The 17,452-nt window shown below is 44.1% G+C and overlaps 1 protein-coding gene across 4 annotated transcripts in view; it reads right to left on the bottom strand.

The window, feature by feature from the left end:
- Positions 1-17,452, bottom strand: part of ARMH3 (armadillo like helical domain containing 3) — a 124,201-nt gene that overhangs the window by 22,825 nt on the left and 83,924 nt on the right. For all 4 annotated transcript variants that reach the window (XM_069019858.1, XM_069019860.1, XM_069019861.1 and 1 more), the window contains exon 24: positions 11,164-11,242. In XM_069019858.1, coding sequence (XP_068875959.1) covers positions 11,164-11,242 — 79 coding nt within the window. The remainder of the gene's footprint in view (positions 1-11,163; positions 11,243-17,452) is intronic.

The raw sequence follows: 17,452 nt of genomic DNA, 5'->3' as shown, positions 1-17,452 counted from the left end.
TTCCTTCTCAACTCTCTAAAACATGTAAAGGGCACTAATTAACAGGCTACCCAAGGCACACAAAGGCTACAAAAAGAGATGTCCCTAGTGTCCTGTTAAGGACTGATCCTAAGATGACTACCAAAGCTTTAGGAACCTACTGAACTCTCCTAGTCACAAGTCTCCAAAACTGGTATCAGAAAGAATTCAAACAACACAAGAACTGCAGAATCGAGAAAAGCAAAAAAGAAATAAAGTGACCTACTTTATATTCTGTTATCACATGCTGAAAGAGACAGAATCATAAAATGCCAGAGAAGCACATGTAAAGGAATCCTCTCAAATGCGTGCACTGTCAGCAATGAGATGACACTCAGCCACCCACAGAAAAAACAAGGGCAGGGAAAAATCTCCAGTCAAATACTGTGCCAGAACAACAGCTCAATACCCAGAGAGAAGGGAATGTACAGTAGGAACTATAGAGAACATAAGAAGCCTGAGATCTGAAATGCTCCTCACCCTTATCCTAGCAGGCTTATTAGAGCCTCAGCCAGGGAGGGACACTGAGCATCAGAACAATCCAATCGCCTTTTCCAAGAGTAAGTGACAGAGGGCATGTGTCTTAAAACATTTTGTAGCTATTTCTCCAGCATCTGTTCTTGACTCAGTTACAAGCAGCAGGGCAGAAGAACGTGCAGCAGTCTGTAAGCACCCAGGTGCAAGGGTGCAAGGTGACTGGAGAGGGTTAACAGCCCAGAGTCTGGATTGACCTCTTCAATGACAATGCTGTTAAGCACTGGAAAGTAAGGGGCTTGGGCAGACTAAAGGCAGGTGATTTCCACCCTCCATCCCCCAGGGTCTCTACAGATGAATACCATAAAAATAAAAACCACTTATTCCCCGGATTTGACTTGGCAGATTTTGACATCATTCTTTTCTAAAACAAAGATCAGAATCAAGCCAACTGGCCATTTTTCTTCAAGCATCTTAACCTGACCTTTTCCAAACTCATCACAGAAAAAGGTCTTCCTGACATACCTAAGCTGAAGTCACACTGAGTTATGATCTTGTATGAAAAACACGGCAGCTTCAATCCCCATCTCAAAACAAAACAGTTACCTCCATCTTCAAGTCATGCCTCACTCAACTGAAGGGTTTCTGGGTGATGATGAGGAACCAGGCTATGCCTTAAGCTAATAATACAGCGGACAAGACCACACATTAACAACTAACTTCCTGAGCAATTAGGACAGGAGTGGTCAGTGACCAATTTCTTTATGCCAAAACATTTGGTATGACATTAACTGCCCAGCCCCAGTACTGCTTAGTCCTAGTTCTGATGCATCAATACACTAAATAGCAACAGAAGCACTTTAGGACTCAAGCAGTCCAGGAATATTATCCCTCTGGGCACTACTAAGGGTGGAAAGCTCAGCAAAATCTGCATGATATGGAAAAATGTCATCAGTCAGAGAAATTAAGTTCAGATCACGTTAATATTCTCCCCTGCAAAAAGTGTGTCACACACAGGTATCTGCGAAGAGGCTGAGATGAAGTATTACAGCAGCTTTCTTTTTATTCTTCTGAGAAGGGGAGTTTAGCCCAGCAACAGACCTAAGTTTCCTTTCTATGCCTATAAAGTGACTTGTAGGTGGTACTGTAATTAAATAGGTCCATCCCTTAAAATAGAAAAGCACATCTTTCCAGCTGAGGTGAGAACTAAGACTCCGCAGCGAGATGCTTCCATCAAGTCACTAGTTTTCAGGAACATTAACAACAGGGTAGAAAACTCCCAGCAAAGCAGCCTAGATGCAAAAAATTTAAACCAGACAATCAGAAAGTCTAAGTTCCAGCATGCCTACCTCAGCTCCCTAACAAATCCACATTTCTGTTTTCATCAGCAGGAAGATTGTCCCTGTTCTAGTGTTTCAAGATGTTCAACAAAGAGACCACTTGCTGCAAACAAAACACAGCCATAAGAACTCTACGCTGAAGTTCACAACTACCTTTTTAAGAAATGAAAGGGACAAAAATACCTGCTGATACAGTCACATGAAGCTCCATCTAGATCCATGTTCTGTGTTATAAGTTGTTGTATAAAATGACAGATAAACCTTGGGGTGACAGGGACAGCTAATGTTTCTCTCAAGCTGGACAGATGCCTGACTCCAGCAAACCACCAACATGACATAGCTGAGCAGAGGCTGGTATCTAGGTTTGGGGAGGGGTATATTTCTAGTGCAGAAGAGAACTGGAAAGGGAGACTCAGCCATTAATTAGCCAGCTAAGCACACTCTTCCTTTAAACACTTGGAAAGAGAACTGCTGGCAGAATGAGAGACATCTCAGGACTCTGTGTGACCTCCAGATTCACATATGGATGGACTCGTCCTGGGTTTGGAACATTCATTGTCACTGAACTAGGAGAAGGCTGCCAAGTACAATGCATTACCTAAGTGAAAAGACTGGTGCCTTACTTGCAGGAAGAGCAATAGTTTGGTTCACAATATGCTGAAGAAATATAACCAGAGGGAAGTTGTGAGCAGTGCCCAGATTCTCATAGTATTCTCACAGTACTATTATTTCCAGCTTTCCATTGTGTTAAACATGCTCAGGGGGCTCCAGGGCAGCTCAGTTGGCTCTAAAAAAAGGTATTGCAGACCTTCCTAAAGCCAAAGCACCCCTAGAAGAGTTAGCTAGCCATGTCATGTCAGCTCCCTGACACTAAATCTCATTGCTATAATGATGCCTTGTCTGTCCCTGCAAGTAGCTGTCACTGTCTCAGAGACAGAAGCTCATTCATGCCATCACAAGTGGGAGAAGCACTCAGAAGAACTTCTACAGCTTTCACAGGGGACCCAAACCCAGCATTTTCTGAGTAGTCAGGAAACCCTAGAGTATGATTTCAACAGCATCCTCTGTGTGATTTTACATCCAACTCAAAAACAAATGCAGTCTGCTGAATTGCAGCTGATGAAGGAAATACACTTGGGAAACCACGATAGGGTTTGTGCACAAATAAGCCTTCAGCACAACATTTCATTAGCGGGGTTCTACACACAGTGACAATTAGTGGCAAAGTTTCCAACTCAGAGGCTAAAACACATGGCAGGAGCCACTGGAAACAATGTTATTAGGTGACAGTCTGCAAATTACCGCCTTCTCCAATTGTTGAGATTATAACAGCATATTTTCCATACTTATCCATCTTACTGCCAGAGGTCATTGTAGCTATGACCTGTTTTCACAGAAGAGAAAAGCTTGCTAGTTTAAACTAACATTGATACAACTGTGACACACCAGTTAACATTGATACAAGTGATGCTTGCTGGGTCGTATCAGCTTATTCCAGAAATCCTATCTACTGTCAGACAATGCTCCACAACAATTTATCAGTTTCTTGTCTGGGAGGCCAGAATACACTTTTCCTCTTAGAAATTCTTGCTGTGAAGCAGTTATTAGTGGAGAACGTAAATCCACAGATCAGAAGAAGTGAAAGAGGAACTCCTCCAAACAGGTGCTCAGGTGAAAGCAAACACAGGGCTATGAATTAATCCTTCTGCAGGCCTACACCCCTGCCGGCTATGAGGCAGATGCTGCTGCTCAAACAGCATGTGCTGCCAGCAATACTTAGCTCCCCAGGAGCTTATTTGTGCCTTAACTGAGCCATGGGGGAATCCAAGGGCCCTCTGACTAAGGCAGTAGAATTGATTTATAGCCTCTGGCACTTGGCTGATGAACCGCCTTTCCCAGTTCCATCCCTCTGGACATCCATTCCCCCAGCTTGCTGTCTTTTGAGTGGCACATCTTGGTTTCCTGAGCAATCCCACTGCCTGCCTCAGACCTCCCATGAAGCCAGGAAGAGTGATACACATCAGGGATGCCATCCTCTCCGCTATTAAAAGGTTTGCCTTTGAGGTCCTTACACTGGACAATAAATTTCTACATATTGTCTTAACATCCAAATGTCAAGTGTCAGAGAGCCAAAAAAACCTGATCTTCCAGCTGAGTGGAGCTCTGTTCAGATGTGGCACCTTTTGGCTCAGCAGCATTTACTCTCCTGCTCTGAGAGGGATGGAGACCACAAAGCTCCATTTGTTTCCCACTTTGAAATCAGAGCGATGACCCAATTTGTCACTTTTGGGAAACAGCTGCAGCTTCAGCTAAAGGATCCAGAAAAGGATGGCAGAAAAACATCATCTGTAACAGCAGGATACTACCAGAGAGAAGGAAGAGTAGCAGTCCTTAAAGGCAAGAGTTTTACCCTAAAGAAGCCCCAGAATGAGCAGGGCTGGCAGTCACTGCAGTCTGTCCCCTTTTGTGAGAGGAAAATGTGACTCCAGGAGTGGTTGCTCACAGCGCACTGCTGTCTGTAGCTGGCATAGCAGGCTGCAGCCTCTCTGCTTTTAGGACTCCCGAGCAGAGGGACAACCGAGTGTAAGGAAGCTTAGGGTGGAGCTCGGGACTAGAGCAACAAATCATAGTGCTATAAATCCAGCTTTACAGAGGATGACCAAAGAAGTCTGCATGGTATCTATATGCATTATGGCAACAGCCAACACCTATTGTTCCTGTTTCACAAGGGATTAAAAAGCCTTCTCAACCTGAAGTTTTACAAAATGCAAATTGAACTGTGCATTCACACAAGCCAGACGCTGACAGCTTCTGCTTTAATCACAGATGTGCAGAGTTGTAATTTAATCTTTATAAATGCAGACTGTTTTGATCATTCTACTGCAATCCTCTGTGGAGCTTTCCCTGCCCTATACAGGCACTTAACAATGATGGGAATCCGTAACATTGCTCTGTGCTTCCACAGCAGCCTTCCCTGGCAGACCACACAGCACTTCAAATGCTGCCTGGCTCCCCAAGGGCTCCCCACCGGCTTTCCTCACTCAGGAGGACACAAGGCTCAAGGTTTGCTCAAAGCAGCACAGCAACAGCAGGAAGGAGTTCAGACCCCACCCGGCAGCCCCTTCCTCTAGCTATCCCACAGCCCCTTTTCTGGGTTTAAAAGCAATAAAAAGCAAATACGTGCAAAAGAAGCACATACAAAGCGAATCTACCAAGCATCTGTAAAGTGTTTTGTGAAGCAAACTCACTGGTGAAGAGGACAAGCACTGGAACTAGAGCAACATCAGCCTGTCTCCACAATGTGGACTGGGAGCTTATTACAAAGTTAAACCTATGGTTCTTGCTCAGCACACTCCCAGCTGTGAATCAGGTTGGGCTCGTAACTCACATCACTGAGTGTAGCTTCTGTAGCCTCAGCACAGAAACTTACCTAGCTCCAGGAGACTTTACTCAGTGGCAGCCAGAAGTGAGTAGCAGCTCCCCAAGACATCTCTTCCAAGCTAAGTCCCCAGCATTTAATGGTCACCTGTACTACTGCAGTCTTTGGGCCCTGATCAGTGGCAGTGGCAAAGCCAGGCAAGGATGTGAAAACAGCCATAAGAACTGAAGGCAAGCCTTGCTTTGAAGTTTAATGAACTTACTTTGTTACTAGTTTGTACTTCAAGGCAGTCCCTTATGTGCCAAGAGGGCAGCTCACAAAAGTGGTGGAAAGCAAGACATGCTTCAGCATCTGCAGTGCACAAAGGGTGCAAAGACTGCTCTGCTCCAGGGGTGGTGTTTGGGGGTCATGCTGCCTCTGAGGCACAGAGCAGCTAAAAGTACCACCAACAGTAAGAGGCAGGATGCTGGGGCACCTTTGTGTTGAGCCTGAAGGAAGGGAATGGAAGGCTTTCTCCCATTTCTTATTGGAATGGGGATGCATCTCTCCAGTAGCAGCTGTTTTAAAAATCAAAGTCCTTCTTTTGTCTCTCTAATGGCCTACCACTGTTGTCCCCCCTCCTCCACTGATGCACAGTTTACTGCATTCTGCATGTTAATAAAAGGCACTACACAGCACAAAGTCACTGCTCCAAAGCTCACCTCCAGCTTCAAATCTCCTTGCTGCAAAGCTGATCAGACCTTGGAGCCTGTTCAGACTCATTCAGTCTGGCACACTGCATAAAACAGTCTGAGATGTTAGTAAATGGCAGGGATATTTCTCTGATAAACCAGAAAACAAAAAGGAAAAAAAAAAGGAAGATAGCTAAACCAGAGAAAACTCCCATCAGCTAAGCAAACCAGCAATTTGCCAATTCCAGAAGACTTTTTATATAGATCCTTTCCAATTTCACCCAGTGCAGCTTTGCTCTTTCTATTTAAACGATAAAATCTGTTTCAAGCCATTAGTCATGAGTAGGTGTCTGTAATGAGACCATGAAAGCCAACATCCCTGCCTCATTTGCAAAGACATGATGACTTTAAATTAAGGCCTTGCCTTGGTGATCCCTCCTTAGCTGGAGTTTCACGTTCCCACTACTGTGTGCAACACAACACTGGTAGGCTTGAGACTTTCTACCCCAAAGCTCACTGCATTTCAGAAGTGAAGCACCATTATAAAGTATTTCTCAAGCCCTCACGACTCGTTATATTAATGTAAGAGATTAGGGGGATTTACTGTGGTAGTACCTAGCACTGACAGTACTCAGCATTTAAAAAATATCAAATGCAGACATTGCCAAGAGGCTTTTAACACACTGCCAGCAGTGCTAAAAAAAGACAAAGCATTTGGTATCTGCCAGTGGTTTTGCTACTAGTTATGGAAACCAGAACAAGCTGAATAAACCCTGACATCAATGGCTTGGAATTAAAGCATTTTAGGGCACCTAAAACCAGCTACACCCTTTTGTGTCTTTCTGTGCAAGTTGCTTGTGGAATCTCCTTGAGCAGTACTGCAGGTTAGTCCCTCAAAGCCTTACCAGGTAACAGAAGCCCATGTGGATTGGGTTGGCAAGGAGGAGCACTCAATAGCTGAGCTATGACCTCAGTGAAAGGGAAATGGCTTTGTGAGATGGCCTGACCAAACTGGATTGCAGCTACTGGCAGTGCTGGGTTAGTGGTTGGATGAGATGATCTTAAAGGTCTTTTCCAACCTAAAACAATGCTATGGTTCTACCTCAGTTACAAAGGTACTACAGTATGAAACAACCCAAGTATTACACTCATTTGTCACAATTTCAGAAGCAATAGAGTTGTCCTGTTTTTCCACCACAATCTGTTCTGGTTCCCAGCACTTTCCATCTGCAATTACCAGACATAAAACAGGTGCTCCCAGCAGTCTCTCACACTGAACTTTACCTCCATTTTGGAGGTGGCATAATGTCCCCACTGTGGCTGAGAAGGGGGCTTCTATTAAAAAAAGCACAGAGCTGTTCCTGACTAACAAGCATTATCAGTCCTGAATGTCTGCCATCTCAATTTTAAGACCCTTAGAGAGGAAATCGTGGAGAGAAAAGGTGCCAAAGAGAAAACAAGACCTTAGTGAGCAATTTTCTAACTGGCACAGGACTTGATTGGCATGCAAGGCACCACAACGCATTCCTGCTCACAGAAGATTCAACCAAAACTACTGAATTCCTCTCACTTTAGCTTCTCTTTAAAGCTGTACTACATTGCTATCAGGCAGAGAGCTGCCTCCCTACAAACAGCTGCTCTTTCACATCCAGAAAAGGCTGAAGTGAGACCCCACCTAGACCGTTCATGCTGTGTTTTCATCCTTTCTGTTTGTCTGCATTTACTCTTCCGGAGCAACTCTTGTGTTGCTGTTTCCTCACTGCCTTGACCCTGTTCTCTGCAACTGCTTATGCTAGAAAATATTTTGGGAGTTTCTCAGATCAGATATGGCACCGAGAAAGTCTACTGCCTCCAACATATTAAGTACAAGGCAGTCCAATCATCTGGAAAGCACAGATAAGCTTATGAATTCACTTCATAAAAGGCTATTTTGCCCTTTGACTCAAGAATGTACCAAAACCTCTTTGAAGACATGGGAATAATCACTTGCATGGAGGAGCTAAAATTACATTGGCAGTTAATGGCCAATCCCATCTTTCTGACTGTGCAGCATCTCTTAAAGGATGTGCAGGGAGGAGCCAAATGTGTTGAGAAAGAGAATACCACAAAACAACAAATTAACACTGAAGTCAGGTTTAACAAATTAGCAAGTGAGGAAAGATGCCAATAACTGGCTAAGATATTCCCTGCTTCATAGTGAGGAACTACAGCAAGGTCAAAACAGCTAACGACTAGGACGGATTCTGAGCTTGCCTTGGCAAGGAAATGCTTTGCAGAAAAGCACTGAGGATCCCATGGTGTTTATAGACTGAAATGGCTCATCGTTTGCTTGCCCCTGGGAATCTCCCACTCTTTGCTGGAGAGAACATGGGATGGAAAAGGTCTCTTCCCAGTATTTCTGATCAGAACATTGGATAAACCCCTTAACACAGGATAAACCCCATGACAGTCAGCAAAGCAGTACCATGAAGTCTTACAAGTACACCTGCTTAGACCAGAAACCTGTATATTCAGACTATGGCTCCTGGAAATCTCCAGGGCTGAGAACATACAGTGGCATTAACAGTCTATGCTTAAAACAATCCCATGCCCACCATTTTCAAATTCCCCCAGCATTTAATATTGTTAAAATTAATGCTTGTAAATAAAAAAGGAGAAAGCACTGAAATGACAGAATAGTAATAAATGGACATTAGTGATTAACAAGGTAATAAAAGCTCCAATAGGATTAGGAAAAGAAGAAGATAGAGCAAAATCTCTTTCAGCTGATTACTTAGCTACTTTTAAGGCTATTAAAATATAAGAAGAAATAAATAAAAAAAAATAATCTAATACACAAACAGGTGTCACAACTTAGCTTCCAGTAAATTTGAAACAAATCAGAGCAGCTGGAAATTCCCCTTCAGACAAAGCTATGTCAAAGCTATGCCTGCCTGATTAACAGGAGGTTCTCAGATACCACAGAGGAGTGTAAGCAGCCATATGAGAATCTGGTCAAAGACTGGTGTCTGAGAAGGAAATTTTCATTAAAAGAAAAGTTGAATCCTTGAAACTGTAAAAACAAATGTTTATAGTAAAGAAATACCACTCTCCTGAAACAACTGGAGTAACTCAAAGGAGAAAATGACCGGTCCCAAATGTAGTATCTGTGTGTGGACACACAAGCTAAATGTCAGCATTAAATATTTCAGTGTGCTACACTTCAAAAGACAGGGCTATAAAGGATGGTGGATGCTGTGTAGAAAATATTTAAGGAGAGAAGAAATAGGTAATTAAGTGAATGCACAATTTAAAAGATACAGCTGGAAGGAAAAACAAAAAAGGAAAGAGACTGCAGCAGCCAAAAGGCAAGCTTGATCCCTCCCCTTCCCACACACATGCTGAACAGCTCACACAATGAAAGCAGCAAATTCTGTTAGCCCACAAAAGCCAGACCCTGGGCTTGATCTGGGCCAACTACCAGTACCTCTCATGTACTTACAGCTACTGACAGAGGGGAAACCACAGTCCAACACACAGACCTGAGCTCACTGGCATAACTGAAAGTGGAGGCAAGAAGTCTCCATCCCTCTCCTCCTTGTGCAGCAAATTGCAGAGTGCTGATTAAACACCCTGAGACCACACACTCCCTCACCACAGTGACATCTCCCTTATTTCTCTGCAGTTCATCTGGGGCTATTATTGCTTTATTTTGTTTGATGTTCTCCCTATGTTGAGAGAAAGCACGAAGGGAGAAAAGAAAAAAGAGAAATCTGTCTGTCTCTCAACTTCCTAATCATCTTCCTCAAAATGCTTCATGCATCAGCACTGATTTCATTATCTGCCTGCTGCTAGGGATTTTATTTAAAGAATAACACACAAGGAAGAAAGGATTTAACCTGACCTCCCTGAACTGCTGGGGGATGAATACTATACAGAGCTGACAGTGAAAAGCTCATTTCCTTTCTCAGACTAACTCAAAGACTATGCAAAATTCCCCTCTATCCAAGCCTCCAGTTTTAAATTGGGCTATCAAAGCTTTTCTTTTTCGGAGGCCTGGGTTGATGTAATCAGTGTATCATCAATGAATGAGGATTGATAACATGAACCATCACAAAGCATAGCTGCAGATACAGTGACTCTCAGAGGCAGAACAATAAGGAAAATCGAGTAAATTAAAACCAATGTTCTTCTATCTAACTATACCAAGAAGAGAATAAAAGCAGTAGGGGCCACCTTTTTCCCCCCCACTGCATCAGTACAGCATTCATCCCAAGTCTTTGGGGTGTTACATATTACAGATCAAGTACGTTAATAAATGAAAAGGTTAGTGGGAAACACGAAAGGGTATAATCAAGAAATAGTAAAAATATCCTGGACAGAAAGAGAAATGAATTGCAGAGCAGGATACAGTCAGGACCTTATAGCAAGCACAAGTATGGAATCCCATCCAGTGGAAGGGGTAACCCAAGGTAATTTAGGTTACCTAGGACAGACCCAAGGTCCATCCCAGACTGCATAAACAATTTCTTCTCCAGAAGGTCCAGAGCTGTTGATGCAGCTGTGTCTAGGATGATTCCCCAAGCTTGCATGGCAGCTCTGCATTTTGTCCACCACATACTCCTGCAGAGTCATTTATCTCTCCAAGAGTGATTAATGTATAATTCCAATATTTTATTTTGGGAAATAGGCCATCTCTTCCATTCCTGAGACCACTCACAGTAGCCTATTTTCAAAAAGCCACATTTACAAATTTATGCAGTACAAGCAGAACATGAAGCAAGCAAACCAGGCCAAATTAAGGAAGGGAAACCTAACCCAATCACCCTCTTTATTAAAAACTTCTACTTTTTAAAATCTAACCCAACTGAATTCAATTACCCTAAAAAATTTCTACCAACTGTTGCCAGAGTTCTGGGTCCCCAATATCACCAAAAGAAAAAAAATCAAACTGTGCTCAAGAGTTCCCTAATAAGTAAGTTTGCTGCCAGAAACTTCTTGTCCCACTCTAAATGCCGGCATCCTCAGAGTCTCCAAACACACTTGCTGACAATGCTGCATATTTTCCTTGATCGTACCTGTCTTTCTACATTTGGCTGAAATGGCTGTATGTGACAGTAAAATTTGCTACAGCAATTCTTGCTTTTCTTTCTCTCACACGCATCTGAACAAGGAACACGAGAGTCCCACTTGCATCTCTCTTACTGCTGCCACATCATCAGTCCCAGTGAGCACAAGGTACTCCTGAACACCCATATTCCAGAGGTCAACATGACAAAAGGCCATGGCATGCGTGGCTTACCTGATCCTCAGAGAGCTGTGATATGTGATTCACTGCAGCATAAGACTCTATCTTCGGGTTGAAGTGATTGATGATGGCTCTGAAACAAAGGAGGGAAATTTTCAGAGGTCTCAGGAACAACTTACAGATGCAGCAGAAATTCCATGCCAGTCTGAGCAGGTACACATGGAGGCAGTCCTGCAAGAAAGTCCTCCCTCACCACATGGTACTGTTTGCTTTGCTGAAGGCACGCTCCCTGCTGAGGCCAATGCAGATCCTGACACGAGCTTGCTGGAAATAGCAAGCACAGGTACTGTCCTACACATGGCTGCATTTGCCCCAGCAGATACTGGACTGTGCTTGCTGCTCTGGCAGGGGGAATTGCTGGGAACAGGCTGCAAACTGCTCTGTGTTCCAGCAGAGAGACAGCAAATCTGGCTATCACTGCCCCATGCTGCTCAGGAACTGCAGCTCCTCATCCCTTCCAAAATCAGTGTCACCTGACATTTTGCTCTGTGGAACTTTGTTGCCTGATATGATGAAGCTGATGATTTAGTGCTTTGGATTTTCACTCAATTTAAAAATGTTGTAGCTCTTAGTTGTAGTCATCCATCACTACAACCACTACATTTTGAATTCTTACCATAATAACTTCAGTCCTCATCCCCAGTTTAGATCATTACAGATAACTTATGTCAGTGTCCCAAACACAGCAGTGAATACTGGTCACTCCTGCTCCTCTGCCTCATTTCTCTCACCACCTGCACCAATCTGCACCACTACCTTTCCCTTCTAGGTAGACCTAGAAGCAGATGTGAGAAATCTAAAACTGAAAGTAAAATAGCAATTGGGGAAAAAAACCCACCGAACTGCAGCTGGAATATTTTCTCAGCCTTCCCTCTGCTTGTCAGGTGCTGCTGAGAAGATAAATGGCAGGACAGTAAAAGACTCCCTGGGATAGAGTTTCCAACTGCTCTAGTTGGGATATTACTCAAGAGACCCACTGCTGAGGTAAGTATTCATCATGGGAACAGGCCATGTCAGCGCTAGGCACAGATGAGTTCTAACTGTGCCTGGAGAACACTTGCTCAGCCAGATTACAGTGCAGCAGTCAGGGCTTCCACTTTCATACTCATCAGCACAAAAATTCACTCTAATAGGTTCCCTCCTCCCCACACCTCCCTCTGCAGAAGAACTTTCAGCTGCTTTCTCCAGACCTCATCACAGCTAAGAGCTTGTGCCTCAGTCTAGGATACGTGATATTCAGTGGTGCCAACCAGAGCCAGTGGACAAAAACCTGCCTAGAAGCATCCTTACTTCTTTAAATGCACAGATAAACAGTGTGGAAGGTGTGGAGAGTAGAAGGGGGGAAAAAAAAAACCAACCCAAAAAAACCCCAACCCAAACAGAATCTGCAATTCATAGGTTCACAGAATTGTTTCAGTTGTGGGGAGACCTTTAGAGCTCACCTAGTACCACTCCCCTGCAATGAGCAGACACATCTTCAACAAGACCAGGTTGCTCAGATCCCGATCCAACCTGATCTTGAATGTCTCGAGGGATGGGTCATCCACCACCTCTCTGAGCAACCTGTTCCAATGCCTCACCACCCCCATTGTTTAAAACTTATTTCTCATATATAATCTACATCAACTTTCCTAGTTAAAAGCATTATTCCTTGTCCTGTTGCAACAAGTTCTGTTAAAAAGTTTTTCCTCAGCCTTCTTTTAAGTCCCCTTTAAGTGCTGAAATGCCACGATAAGGTCTACCCACAGCCTTCTCTTCTCCAGCTCTCTCAGCATGTCACAAAAGGGTTTGTCCCTCTTAACACTTTCATGGCCTCCCCTGCACTGCCTCCAACATGTCCACATCTTTCCTGTGCTGAGGACACCAGAGATGGACACTGCACCCCAGGTGGGGGTCTCATGAGAGCAGAGGAGAGCGATAGAATCATCTTCCTCACCCTCCTTGCTGTGCTACACTCACTACAACACTGCCAGCCACACCTCACCAGCACACCAGGTGCCAGTCAGCACACAAGGCCAGTCTCTCCTGCAGCTGCTCCTACAGCATCTGTACACACTTGGCACAGGGGGACTTCTGCCTTCTCACCAGCCTTGACAGTTACATCCAGAAAACAAATTCAGCACTGCCTCTACCAGGCTTCCCGTAACCCCCTCCCCTCTGGAGAAAGACACAGGCAGGTAGAGACATGCCCAGGCTCTTCCCACTTCAGTGTGACCAGAGAAGCAGCTCCTGTGAGTCACAATCACACTGTCCATTACCCAGCCTCCCCAACACTCTGGCTTTCAAGCCGCATGTTTCATGCCTGGTTGGAGTCATATTTATACTCCTACAGGACACACTACAAGTTATTGAAAGAAAATAGAACACAGACTTACAACAACTTAACTTCTGGCTTGACAGAAGGTTTGGCAGCTCAGACGGGTTCAGTGCACTCACATGGTTCCAACATTTACCAGGGAACAGATTTAGCATTCATTTGTACCCACTGCTGTGAAGCACTTCAACATGGGCCGCCTGCTCACAAGTCTTTGCTTGGATCTGAGCTAGTGGTGCGGCACCTGCAATCACAGCTGGGATTCACCCAGTGAAGGCAAAACCAGCAACCAGCTGCCACTGCAGTAAGAATCCGTAGACATCAAGGAAGGGAAAGAATTCAAGTCTCCTTCCTCATTTCTTCAAAGGTGAATGGACAACTCCTCAGTGACTAGATGAAGTCCAGCTGTTTAATTTAACTATGAAGAATTCCTCCCCAACCTGACCATCTGCAGAGCTGTTTCCCTGAACTCGCAGGCAGCCTGGGGTAAAGAAGCATGAAGAGCTTGGATTCAAGCCTGGCTCTGTGTAGCCAAGTTCTTACTGTCCAACATGCCCCCCCAGGGCCAGGCTTTGCACATGGTGCAGCTCCTTCTCACTCATCTGCTATGAGAAATTCCATTGCTATCCATCCCAGACTTTTGCTGTTCTTCCATCTCTCAAAATATATCTTGTCCCTGGGGCATGTTTTTAGCAACTGGCCTCCTGGGATAGTCACTGATTAACAGCTGGAATTCACTTTGCAGAGATGCCTCTTCACAGGCATTTGATCCTGGAGACAACGGGAAACCAGAGCTTTGAAACAGCCGCCCTGTTATGGACAAGAGACCAGTGGTTCTGCCACCATTAGTTCACGTAATAGCTGATCCTTGGCAATAATTTATTTTTACACTATGATTGCCTCAATTACTGCCATACTAGCCAGTAGCTTTGGGGAGGGGGAAGGGAGCAGTTAAAGCACTTACAAAAGATTTGTGATGATGTATTCTACTGAGATCCTCATACTGATCATGGGGGATAAAAAAGAAAACCCTTGCATTTGGTATTCATGAAGCATGGACATCTTCAACACATTTGTAAAGCAAGGAAATGGTGAAGTATCAACTGAAAGACAAAATGCTGCAGTTCCCACACAGCCTTCCATAGTACAGGCACTTACATGTTTCCACACTGCCAAGTCCCTCAGTGGGGCTGGCTGCCATTTATCATACAAATTTCACAGCACTCGTGGGACACAATTCTCCAGGGACTGAGAGATGTCACTTCAGGAACATCCTGAAGTGAAGGAACATCCTTCTCATCCTCCTTTGACAGATCCACAGTTCAGCAGTGAACTGACAAGGAGACTGTCACAGGACAAAGGAAGGATGCTGAATAAGTAGAAGGCTCAGCAATTAAAAACCTGGCTCTCAGTGTCTTGTCTTGAAGTTAATGCTTAGTGCTCTAAGGCAGATCACAAGCCATCTCCACATTCTTTATTCCTCAGTCTCCTGGGGAGAGATCTTGATTTCCCAATAAATACACGAGCCATACCAATGGTCTCCAAAAAACACAACTCACATCACTTCTTCATGCAGCTCTTCAAGCTACCTACACACCATGATGCTAGAAGCATGTAGAGACACATATGAATGTGCACATTTCTCAGGATGAACGACCTAGGACACTTGCATTTATGTATCTTTACATTTATTGCATATTTACTGCATTCATTTAACTCTTCATGAAGAAGAGAATGATTACAGGAGAAATCACCCTGATTTAGAAACCTTGAAGTGCAAATGGATTATTTATTTGTACTAGCTACATTAATCATATTATTAGACAGTAAAAGCAGGTCCCACTGTAACAGGTATTGTACCAAGCCAGAGTGGTGGAAAGCTTCTGTCCCAGGGGGTAAGGATCTCAAATGCAAGAGAACAGGAAAAGCACAGAAACGTGCATTGGCAACAGAATCTGTAACAGTGCTGCTACTCACTGAGCATCATGAAAGACTTCAGTTTGACATAAACCATGGATGGAAAAAACACAGAAAGAATACTGAAGGAAGAAGCAGAGAGACAGGAAAAAGGAGACTGAAGGGCAGATAGGATCAAGAAAAACAGAAGTGAAAAACTGCAGAACAGCGAGGATCAGAGAAACAGCAACTGATCCCAGAGTAGTCTGTCCTCTGCAAACTGCAAAGTTCTAGCTGGTGGAAAGTTTCTACTTTGGCTATTCTTGAAGCTGCAGAACTTGGCCAGTCTTGAAATGACTGTTACTTGCCCTTTCTCCCTCAAAAACACATATGCTGGAAGGTAAGAAGCAGAAGAATCTCCATGTGGGCCCTACTGGGTTTTTATTCCCCAAATAGGGATATCCCACTGTGGCTCTCACCTAGAGCTATGGCAAGAGAAGGAATCCCCACAAGTAAGTTGCATTCCCCTCCCCTTACTGTTTTCACTGCAACAGGACTTGCTTCTGCAGTGGCTGCAGTAGCTCTCCAGACAGTAACATTTAAAAACTTGGGTTTATTGTCTTTAAAAACTGCCTAGAGTTACTCCTCGATAAACAGAAACAACCAGCGCTGCCCTGCAGAGGGGCCCAGAGTAAAATAACTTCTGAAAACACAAAGTCTGCTGACAGAAAAGGGCTCCTATGAAAACCAATATGGCATGTATGGAAAGAAAAGGTTTAATTAACTCCTCAACTTCATTTGCCACTAGCTTTAACGTTAGATATGAGAACTGAAACGCACCAGCAACATGGAGGCACTGGTCCCACAGTTCACAGGATCTTCCAGCCCAGGTGATCCACCATGGCAAGCAAGGTACATCACCTTCCTTAACCTCACAATGAGCTGGTCTAGGTCCAATGTGCAGGGAAAGCAAAATCACTGTACTCAGGCAGGCAGCATTTCTTCAGCACGTTTTCTCTGACCTCCAGACTCTCCCCATCAAGTTATTGCAGATGAGCTGTCTAATACCCACTCTTGCCTGACAGCAGCTACATTTCCAGAGTCCCATAAGACAACACTGTCCTCTTGTCTTAAGCAGCAAAATGAAGCACTGTGGAGGCGCTGAAAGTAGGCTAAGGGAAGAACAGAAAGGCTGCAAACCTTATTATAGAGATGGGAATGCTGAGCCATCATTCCCTGCATGAACCTGGCCTTTGCACTTCACAGGTCCAGCATGCAGTGCCTGACATAAAGTATTCTTGTGGATTCCCAAACATTTCTTGTACCATAAAAGCAACACCACAAGTTCACTTCTTCCTACATGCTGTTAGAGTGGAGCAGAAAAGCAGCAGCTCTTGGCTGGTATTTACCCCTTCACAGCAAATTGAGGGTGACTTTGTACTCACTGCAGACATTCATCTTCTCATCTGCTTGTGCCAGCGCAGTGCACTGGGCAGCAGGGAATGCATCTCAGTCTTCATAGAGTAAAACTGAATGCACAGCAAAGGCAGCCAGTTCACTTGCCCTCTGCAATAAAATCTGGCACTATCTGAGATGGACAAATACTCCAGCATGCATTAAGCTTCATCCATGATGAAGGCTCAGAACAGGCAAGCAGGAAAGGGCATAGCTGTCCTTCATCACACTCCACAAAGCTGCTTTACTACAAAAAGAAGGCCTGAGATGAAGTAGTTACTGTTCAGGAACAGGAATCAGTAAGTAACCAGTTTCTCTGTGATTTGCAACAGCAGTTCCTTCTCCCTCTCATACACCTCAGTTTCTCCTTTATGAAGTGGAAATAGGAGCAATTATTTCCACAAAGTGTCTTAAACCAACAAGATGGTAAGAGCTCAGTGTTCTACTATGTGGTATGTTGGAAACTGCTCAAGCACAAGGCAGCAAGTAAATTACACACAATACAGAGACCAAAATGAATACAAACCCTCTATCATTTTCTCCCATACAAGCCATCACAACCATGGTTGCTGGAGACTTGGGTAAAGCTTCAAGCCAATCTTCCTGCAGCAAGCTGTG

This window comes from Aphelocoma coerulescens, chromosome 6 (genome assembly GCF_041296385.1).
Source record: "Aphelocoma coerulescens isolate FSJ_1873_10779 chromosome 6, UR_Acoe_1.0, whole genome shotgun sequence".
Classification (NCBI taxonomy): Eukaryota; Metazoa; Chordata; class Aves; order Passeriformes; family Corvidae; genus Aphelocoma; species Aphelocoma coerulescens.
The sequence above is the reverse complement of the archived record's forward strand: the minus strand, read 5'-3'. Positions and strand labels throughout refer to the sequence as shown.